The 11142-nt window shown below is 37.1% G+C and overlaps 1 protein-coding gene across 1 annotated transcript; it reads right to left on the reverse strand.

Annotated features, from left to right (window-relative positions):
- Window positions 1–3073: 3073 nt before the first annotated feature.
- Window positions 3074–8085, reverse strand: LOC132903988 (uncharacterized). Its single transcript, XM_060953828.1, has 2 exons — window positions 7031–8085; window positions 3074–3701 (listed from the first exon to the last, which is right to left on the reverse strand). The coding sequence occupies exon 1, from the start codon at window positions 7997–7999 to the stop codon at window positions 7103–7105; it is 897 nt and encodes a 298-aa protein (XP_060809811.1). The 5' UTR covers window positions 8000–8085; the 3' UTR covers window positions 3074–3701; window positions 7031–7102.
- Between the last annotated feature and the right edge of the window lie 3057 nt (window positions 8086–11142).

Consider the following 11142-nt stretch of genomic DNA (forward strand, 5'->3'; position numbering starts at 1 on the left):
TATTTTCCCGAGAAAATTGTCATGGAAGTAAATACACAAGAGGTGCTTTTGCCATGCAACCCGCTTAGCAACCGGCGCCGTGCTGCGTCCGGGGCGCGCGGTGAGAAATGGACTACCGGCCTTGCAGAAGTAGGAAACCAGGCTTCTCATGGAAAATCTGTTACTGGAACATCAGTTAAGCTTCGTAAAATCCAAAAGATAGGAACCTGGAACGTTCGAGGCTTGCTACAACCAGGAAAATTGGACATTGTGAGACGAGAGGTGACCCGGTGTGGCTTGAGCATTTGCGGATTGAGCGAAACTCACTGGAAGAACAACGGTCACTTCGTTACTGGTACCCACACCGTCTACTGCTCTGGAAATGAAAGTGAGAGCCAAAATGGAGTTGCTTTGCTTATTCCAAAACATCTAAATAATTGCGTACTTGGTTACGAACCGGTAAGCGATCGCATAGTCTCTATGAAACTCAAAGCTCTTCCTGTCAACTTGAACATCGTGCAAATATATGCCCCTACTAGCCGATCTACAGAGCAAGATATTGAGAGGTTCTATACTCAGTTGCAGATTACCATTGAAAAAATACCCAACAGAGAGCTACTTATTATTTTGGGTGATTTTAATGCAAAAATTGGTACTAACGCCCGACAACACAGTGACTCAGTAGGGAATTTTGGACTTGGTATGAGAAATGAGAGAGGTGAGAGATTTATGCAGTTCGCAGATGAAAACAACCTGGTAGTGGCCAACAGTCTATTCCAGCACCATCCTCGTAGATTGTATACTTGGACATCGCCTACTGGACATCGCAATCAGATAGACTACATCCTTATCCAATCGCGTTGGCGCACATCCGTCCTCAATGCGCACACAATGCCCGGTGCCTGCTGCGGCTCGGATCATGAACTTTTGATGATGAAAATGCGATTAAAACTCAAATCTGCCAGAACTCCTTGTAAACAAAAAAGGATTGAAGTCACAGATAAAGAGAAATTCACTTTCACCATCGAGAATAAGTGGACGGAATGGCTAGAAACAAAACGCGGTACGCCAAACCCAAACGTCATGTGGGAAAAGGCCAAACAGCTTATCCAGCAGGCAGCAACAGAGTCTAAAACGCAATCAAAGGCGCACAAGCGGCAACACTGGATGACCGAAGGTACTCTTGCTCTTGTTGAAGAGAGACGTCGGAAGAAAGCTCAGGGAGCAGACATGAGGACTATTAACAAACTGTCTGCTGAAGTCCAAGCAGCATGTAGACGAGACCACAACAACTACCTTCATGCCATCTGTCACGAAATCGAGTCTCATGCTGGAAGACACGAATCGAAAGACATGTACCACAAAATTCGGGTTATCACTAAAACCTTACCATCTAAAACCTGGGCTATAGAAAACAGCGATAATCGTGTGGTAACAGAACTGGTTGAAATCTCCGAAACATGGAAAGGCTACTGTCAGTCGTTATTCCAGGACCCGCACTGCCGCGATTTCCCGAGTACTGTCCCTAATACTGAGGATCTGGAACCGGACATTCTCCTGTCTGAGGTTAGAGCTGCAATAAAACATCTCAAAAACGGGAAAGCCACTGGAAGAGATGCCATTCCCATAGAAACCATAAAAGCTCTAGGAGAGTATGGTGATGAAATTTTCCACGCCATCTGTAATGAAGTATTTCGGACGGGAAATTGGCCCGATGAATGGACTCACACCATATTTACCCCCTTACACAAGAAAGGTTCCACAAAGAAATGTAACAACTACCGCCTTATTGCTTTGATACCACACGCCAGCAAAATTTTGTTACATATCCTTAACGAGCGTCTGAAAACATACCTATCTAAGGAGATAGCTCCAGAACAAGCCGGCTTTGTGAAAGGGAAGGGCACTCGGGAACAGATTTTGATTGTTCGCCAGATCATCGAAAAAGCGCGAGAATTCAACAAATCGGTGTATATTTGCTTTGTGGACTTCTCAAAAGCATTTGACTCGGTGAATTGGCCTGTGTTATGGGACACACTATTGCAAATGGGCACGCCTTTACATCTAGTCCACCTTTTAAGACGGCTATACGAGGATGGAACAGCCTCTGTGCGCACAGAAGACGTCTTGTCAGGAAACTTTCGCCCTAGTGCCGGAGTACGCCAGGGATGCATAATATCACCGCTCTTGTTCAATGTATACACTGAGTTAATAATGCGCATCACTCTAGAGGATTGGACAGACGGTGTGAAAATTGGTGGATACAAAATTGCCAATCTACGGTATGCTGATGACACCACTCTCTTTGCAACTAGTACCCAACACATGGAAGATCTACTTCAGAAAATGGAACGTGTTGGCCTCGAGTTCGGTCTGAAAATAAATCGCAGCAAGACGAAGATGATGGTTGTGGATCGCGCTAACAGTAATTCGCCAGAAGTAACTAGAATCGCGAACTGTGACGTGGTCCAATCGTACACTTACCTTGGCGCTCTGATTTCGAATAACGGTGGATGTATCGACGAGATAAAGCGACGAATGGCAATCACAAGATCGGCAATGGACAGAATGAGAAAAGTATGGAGGAATCGTAGCATCACTAAGACCACAAAGACCAGACTGGTGCGCACGCTTATTTTCCCCATATTTTTGTACGCTGCTGAAACGTGGACATTGCGAGAAGTGGAAAGAAAAAAGATAGACGCCCTAGAGATGTGGTGCTGGAGGAGAATGCTTGGTGTGTCTTGGACAGAGTTCCGCACTAACGTCTCGATACTCCAAGAGCTCGGTATTAAGCAGCGACTATTTCCCTTAGTACAATCTCGCATTTTGTCATTCTTTGGACACGTTACAAGGAGAGGCAACGGATCCATAGAACGGCTTGTTGTCCAGGGTAAAGTGGAAGGCTCTCGACCGCGCGGAAGGTCACCCATGCGATGGACCGACCAAATAAAATCTGTGATTGGCAGTTCACTTAACGAGTGCAGCAGGATGACTTCCAGCAGGGAGAAATGGCGGGACATCGTAAGGCGCACATTGGCGCCCGCCTCCAACACTACATGATACAAAATACACAAAATACAAAATCGTTTATTTCTTAAAGCACATGACACAAGAAATATGATTGGAGTCTCCTTTTAAGCGTGCAAGCCTGTGCCAGGAGACTCCGCTCTTTCATAAAAGCAAATTAACCTTGTAAAGTACGAGTAAGGTAATTAAATAAATATATAATGTGCATTTGAAAAAGTGTTAGATTCGTATACTAAGGTAAACTATATTTTATATTTATGTTAATATACATTTATCCTTATACTATAGTAAAGCCTCAGTCTGTTCATAACTTTTCGTTTTAAGCCATCCAGTAATCACAAACTTACATTCCTTATACAATTTTCTATATATATTATTTACTCTGTTAATTTTGTTATATAATTGGGCTGATATTACATAGAATTGTCTTCGTGCAAAATATGTTCTAGTTTGTGGTATTTTAGCTACTATGTATCTCCTTCTTCTTGTTTCAACTTTAGGATCATATTCTGTAGTTTTATGCTTATACAGTACACAATGCAAAATATACAACTGTCTAACCGTAAGCAGATTACACTCATTGTATAAGAGTTCAGTTGAATATCGCTTTTTCTTAAAATACATAATTTTGATCAGGAATCTCTGTGCTCTTTCTAATCCTATAAAATGAGTCTTTGCAGCATTTCCCCAAACTGAAATACAATAAATAAGAATGCACTGCACAAGTGATATATAAATATTGTTCAGAAGGTTTTTGGATGAGCACTGTACGTCTAAACCTCTGGGTACCACATAACGTAATGATTTAAATATCCAGGACAACTTTCTCACTCTATTTATTACGTGATCTACATGCGGGTACCATGATAATCTTTGATCAACCAGTACACCCAAGTACTTAACCTTATCTACTCTGTCGATGATAGGACAGCAGCAGTCAGGAAGGTCAGTATTTTGGTTACAAGAATGGATTTTTATACGGTAACCTTGATTAGGTTGATTTCGTGAGTCAATACCAAAACAGATGTAATTAGTTTTTGCAGTGTTAAGAGTGAGCAAATTACTTTTGAGCCAGCGTGCTACCTGGGCTAGCCCTGTCTCAATGTGTGTACGTGTACTATCCCATGTAGTGCCACTGAAGACAATGGCAGTATCGTCCGCATATGAAAAGATTTTCGCATTTGGAATATTCATTTCACAGAGATCATTTATATACAAAAGAAACAGGGTGGGACCCAGTACACTCCCTTGAGGAACACCATATGTAACATTTTCTACCTCACTCACACAGTTTTCAATTTTAACCGTTTGCTGTCTGTTACTCAGATAGTCTTTAAACAGAGCGAGTGCCACATCTCTGATACCTATTCGTTCTAACTTCCGTATAAGAATGGGGATAGAAACGGTGTCGAAAGCACTTTTCAGGTCCAGGAATACAGCAGAGCATTTGACGCCTAGATCTAAATTACGTGCAACCAGAGTTGTCAGCTCAATTACTGCATCTTCCGCCGATTTTCCTCGTCGGAAGCCAAATTGTTTTGACGAAAGTATTTGGTATTTGTCAAGAAAATTTATTAATCTAATGTTAATTAATTTTTCCAAAACTTTCGATATAGCTGGTAGAATAGATATTGGCCGATAGTTGCTGACATCGCTTCTATTACCCCTCTTATGTATAGGTGTGATAATGGATTTTTTTAGTGGCAACGGAAATATTCCCTTCAAAAAACAAAGATTTACTAGGTGAGTCAGAATCGGAACAATTACATTTTTACCTAGTTTCAGGAATTTTGTGGATATGTTGTCCCATCCAGGAGCACTGTCCGATTTGAGACCCATCAGTACACCGCTCACTTCATCACAATCCGTTGGCAGTAGCACAAATGTATTAGGTTGTTGTGGAATATTATGTAACATTGTATTAAGTTCAGCTTCAGAACTTGTCTGAATCTGCGTAGCTAATTGTTTACCAACATTTGCAAACACTTTATTTATATAGTTAACAGATTCCTGATTTGAGGGTTTAATATGCAACAATTCAGAGTTTTGACTATTATTTTTGTTAGTATAAGTAATGCTTCTAATATTTTTCCAAAGTTGTTTATTATTATTTAAAGATTTTGATAAAAGTTCTTTTTCATAATTTCGTTTTAATTTTTTAATCAGATTATTACAATAGTTCCTATATCTTTTATAAATGACTTTAGTAACTTCATTCCCAGGATTATTTTTACATTCTTTCTGTAATTTGTTCCGATTTTTTATACAACGCAATATTCCTGGGGTGATCCAGGGTTTTATTATTCTTTTAGATTTAGGTATATTAGTGGTAACAGAATTTTGATCCAAGCAATTTTTTATACATTTAGTTAACTTCTCTATTATTATTGTGGGGTCATCACAGAACAGTAAGTCATTAACATTGCTTTTTTCCAACGCAACTACGGCACTTCCGAAATCAGTTTTGGTTCTAGATTTATTCACCTGTGAACAACGCGGTACTGAGGAGATGGAGAGAAAAACAGTTTTATGGTCTGTTATACTAGTTTCTAAAATAACTATACGTGCGGTATGTTTTACTTTATTTAATTTGAGCATTATATGATCTATGCAATTTTTATCATTCGTTTTAAAAGTATGTCCTGCAAGTATCCCATAGTTAGATAACATATTCTGGTATAGTATTCTGTTTTTGCGTTCATGAGATTCTTCTTTAGTTTTAAACTTAATGTTTATGTTTAAGTCACCCGCGACAACTATATTATTTCTAGAATTTAAAGATATTAGATGGGACTCTAGGGAATTTATGAACGGTTCGGCATTTTGTTGTGATGGAGACCTATATATACCTAAAATGACAGTGCCCAGTACATCGACTTGAATACAGGAAGCATGGGTAAGTATGATTTCCTTCACTTCGTGCCTAAGTGTATTTTTAATATAGAGAACAACACCATCATTTTGGTTTAAGTGACGAGTACTATGATACATGCAATAGCCTATCATTTGAGGTATGTTTTTATTATCATTTAATCTACATTCTGTCAATATAACAACATCTATATCAGTCTTTAAAGTAGCCAAAGTAAGGGTAAAATCGTCAAAGTTGTGATCAATACTTCTTATATTTTGTGTTATTACAGTAAGGTCCCTTTTGTCTACTTTAATAGTTGAATTAAATTCACTAGGGCTACAAATAGTGGAAGTGGCTATCTCCATATTGTCTATGTCATTTAACGTTACCAATCGTTCATCCATTATGATAATAAGTTAGGCTGCACGTCAAAATAAGGCCGATGTGACATATACAGTAAATGCATTTCATTTTAATAATTACTGAATTTTGTGGTTTGTACGATTTTACTATCATTATTTGCATACTTAGATGTTCAATCGGTTTTAAACGTAAATATGTATTTAAGAAATAGTTACATAAGGGCTGTTTAGACAAATGACAGAAGGTGTATACTTTCACCAAATGTGAAAAAATCCGAAAGTTCAAAAAGTGCACAGATCCGTTATAATAAATTAAATATATATTTGAATTGTATATTTTAAGTATATAACTGTTATATATAACTGTTATATATATATGTATATAACTGTTATACATATATGTATATATAGTCCAAAAGCCGTGTTGATGGTATGTAATAAAATGAATTTTTTTTATAAATGAATTATTATTATATGATTGTATCAGCTTATTTTGATATCTAATAAAAGTTTTCCATATAAGTGAGAATAAGAGACTGAAATTATCATAAGTGATATGTATGTTACCCCTAGAGTTAGCAATTAACAACAACAGACTAGGCAAAAGTAAGGCAGTGTACACATAGACATTTTTAATATTAAATAGTAAACATGCATGTATTACAAATGAATAGCAAAATTGCTTTAATTTATTATTGTTATAAATCAAGTATGGATATTTAAGTAGTTGTTGAGTGACTTTGAATTTTGTGAGTGATAATTGTCTTTTCAAATTTGTTAAGAACATTGAGATAAAAAATATTACCTTCATTAAGTTTAACCATAGACGTACATATAGTTCATCGTTATTCATACACACGTTAAGCTGCAAAAATAGTCATTTATCTTGGAATAAGCCTTGGACTTGCTCTTCAGTCCTAATATTTATTATTGGAGAATTTTCATCTTTTCTAACGAATACTTTTCCATAAGCCGTCCAACAAAATTTGTAACTCTTCGACTTAGCGAGGTCACGGGCTAGGAAATGGAGACGTGTTCCTTTTGCTGTGAGGTGTTCTGATACGAATATTGGAGTATCCTCCTGCGTTTTGTAGCCCATGTGTTTGGCACATAATTTATTTTGATGTTTCATGTTAAAAAATTTTACCTTCTTTAGGAATTCCGCTTTTAAAATAGCAGAGTTAGTCTCCACAATAATTGGAGTATTCTTCTTTTCAGGATGATTTCCTCTCACTCGATAAATGTCCTTAATGTCACAATTTCGTAATGAGCAGTCCACAGTCTTGAACAAGTTTGTGACATTTTCTATGAGGTCCTGTTTAGTCTCAGGGTTCATCTTTGGAACATTTTTTATTTCAAAGTTTGTTTTACGACTCGCTATAAGAATATCTTCGAGTTTGCTTTCCAGGATGTTAATATAATCTCTATTTTTCTTAGATTGCACTTCAAGCTCATTTATCTTCGTCTGATATTCCTTATTTTGCTCCACCAGAAAATCCATAGAATTTTGAATTTGTTTATTAAAATCTTTAATTTCTTTTATTTCTTGTTGAAGGGGTTTCATTATATTACATAACTCTTCTCTAACTATAGTCCGTAAATCTGTTGAGGTGCTATCCATGCACTCGTCCGTAATCCGGCGCCGTTTGTTATCTCGTTGCGTAATGTTAATAACATCCTCCAAAGATCCAGAAAACTGGCCCACCTTATCCATGTCCGTTTCCGAAAAACTTACTGACTTATTTAGTGGCGGAGAGCGCATTAAATTAGGCATACTTTAAGTCTGCTATTAGTCAAAGCAAAACAAAATAACGGTAACAAGTAGCTAAGCGTTCTCGTAGCAGTACAAAGGCGCCCCTGTCGTAGACTCGTAGTAGGTATCGGGTCGTAGCTTCAAGCTCATGCGTCAGCCGGAATCATTCGGTATCACTCGGCACTAGTCGTAGCTGCGGTCGTAGCGTATGCACACAACGGAGTGAGAAGAATAATATATTTGACCCTTTCGCGGAGGTGAAGATGCAGTCCCCGCGCTCGCTTCAACTTGCCGTGCCACGAAACTTGCCGTAGAACGTCGCAGGTGCAATAAATATTGCTATTTGTATTTTCGCACTTGTACACGTTGATTTAAACGCGAGTTTAGTATAAATCAAGTTCAATTATTGGGAAATTAACGAGTAACACGTCTGCTCAGCACACGATCTTGGACGAAAGAGGACATGATGACCACGACCACTCTGTCAAGAGTGACACGACTAAGAAGTCCCTCTATCCATTTCAGTCAAAAATACTTAATTTACAGACAAAATATTTTTACTGTTTTATTATATGTAGGTATATAGATGGAAACAGAACAAATGTTAGTCAGCGATGCAAAAAATATTTCAAGGTAAAAATATTCAAATTATCAAACTCTCGGAATAAATGTTGTTGTTTATGTTACCTAACTAGTCATGCGAGATTGCTGGTGTTTTACAAGTAACCCTTTTTATGTACTTGAAATTAGTACTTGAGAAAAGATAAAGTTTCTTAAAGTAACCTATTTGAAAACGGTGAAATTTAGAAGCAGTAAATACCTACTTTACCTCGACTTACTACTTCATGAAAATGTTACGAAAGCTACTCGCCTTTGTTAATGCACTTTTCGATGTATGTTTTAGGATGTTGACAATATAAGTTAATTGAAACAAGTTTATTTAACAGTACTTCAAACAAAAATACTATGAATTTTTTTTTTCAATAGGGCTTTTAAAAAAGTAATAGGTACTTGTAAACGTATTGACTCTAAAATATTGCGTAAGTGAACTGGACGAATGTGGGCTTCCAATTATAAAGTGAGATGACTAGTTTGAATTCTAAATACACTGTAAAATAGGTACATGCGTTATGTCTTTAAGTATTTTAGGCTCAATGGTGGGAAGAGATTAAGATATTGACAGGTTAACTAATTAACTTTTATACTGTGGGAAGAAAAGCACACACGTTGTTCTTTCTTACCAGAACAGCATGAAAACTTGTATCATAAGATTATGCTTATTCCCATAGTCACCTCTTATGACGAGGGACGAGATGATATTGCCTTTTTCTAAAGTACCGAGAATCTCATGCCACTTCCTTAAAAAATAAATATGGTAAAGAGGGCACTGACTGATTGACCGACATGCTAATGCACACCCCTAACCATTGTATTTAAAGATTTGAATATTTTACGTTGTTTCCTCATGTGATCATCTATGGGTGGATTTCAGGAAATACATGTACCGAAGACAATGAAACTTATAGAGATATTTCGGTGTACACGGGCGGAGCCGCGAGCGTACTCCAATAAGAAATATTCTGGCGCTACTGCGCTGGAGAATTGATACATTTCATTAGGTTCAATTAAGCAAAGAATGAGGCCAGTATGTGCCAAATAAAACCTTATAGTAACGCGTGACCACATGCTTTCTTATACGTGACTAGACCGAGAAAGGCGTAATATATTTTTTATTTTCATAATACAGTCTGCCTTTCTTCTGATCAGAATACAAAAGAAGTTTGAACATAATATGAATAATCATTAAAATAAATTATTAATTTTTTGTACAACATATACTAAAAAGCTATACATATAGACTTCCTGAATACTTAGTATATCTAAAAAATATCTATGTGTATATAATTTTTGTCCGAAAGTGTAAGTCATATTATAGGAAAGTTCGGAATTGACTGAATGACTTCGTAATAACCACTGTAATCCTTACTAATAGGTACTAAAATGTAAAGTATATTAAAGAAAAAGTATTCTTTCTTAGTGTAAATAAATAATCAAAGCCCACGGCTTTAATACCACTTTACACCTTAAAGATACTAAATAATAACATTCTTCTTAAGTTTTGTAACATGTAAAATAATATGTAACGTTATGTCATTGTAACCATCACTCGCAATTACAATTCAGAGTAGCCCAATATCTAACATATAAATATTTAAGAGTATTTGTGCCGGCGCATAACCCTAAAAACTCCAAACATAGAGAATAATATTTGTCTAAACAAATATACACATGTATCAATCTTATAACCGCCGCCTTTCTCCGCAGACATGGCACAGGTTTGTCGACACAGGAAAAAATTACGAAATAACTTTGTTATCTATTTTTCCCTGCGTGTCTGCATGAAGTACTCACGGGCTCGAGTTAAGTTAAATGGTTATTGATTTTTGACATACTTGCTGCACGAGATGCTGTGTCCGAGGTCTCATAATATATAGACCCATAAATTGAATTTTAACTATAATCGGCTCATAATAAACTCAGTAGCCTCGCTGTGGCACGTGTATCTTCATACGCCAGACGTTCAGTGAAATCAGTTTATGTTAAGAATGAAATCCCTGAGGCGGCTGTCCGTCCAAGAAAGCGTATTCCGGGAATGGAAAGGCTGTGCTTTTTGTTTTGGTTACGCCTACGTACATATTTACTTTACGAGAGTGAAATCAGAAATAACATCATAGTCGAACTTCATATAGATGTCAGATAGCCTGCCACAAAAACTATTAGGTACAGAGCAAAATCTTATCGCAATAAATTCCCTAAGTTAGGGGTTAATAAAGACAACCATTTTCTCTTAAGCTAATCCTTGACAAATTAGTTGCCTGCAAAATAAAAATTCTGCACACAGGATTTTTTAAATCAAAATCACCCAATTTTGAATCGCCGAGTATGAGCAAGCTCCTTTGTTTCGCATCTGAGATAGAAGCCGTCGTGTGCCACCGAAGCTCACAATGCCACCCCACCCTCACGTTCAACAAGTGAAGCTATGTCATCACGAAAATTGAATTGTGCTTAGCAACTATCGACATAAAGCTACTACCGCGCCCGGGATCGCTTATTTATATATTGTGACCTGATTTTATCTCAAACCTTCCTTATTTATTTTTAAC

The sequence above is a fragment of the Amyelois transitella genome, chromosome Z (genome assembly GCF_032362555.1).
Source record: "Amyelois transitella isolate CPQ chromosome Z, ilAmyTran1.1, whole genome shotgun sequence".
Classification (NCBI taxonomy): Eukaryota; Metazoa; Arthropoda; class Insecta; order Lepidoptera; family Pyralidae; genus Amyelois; species Amyelois transitella.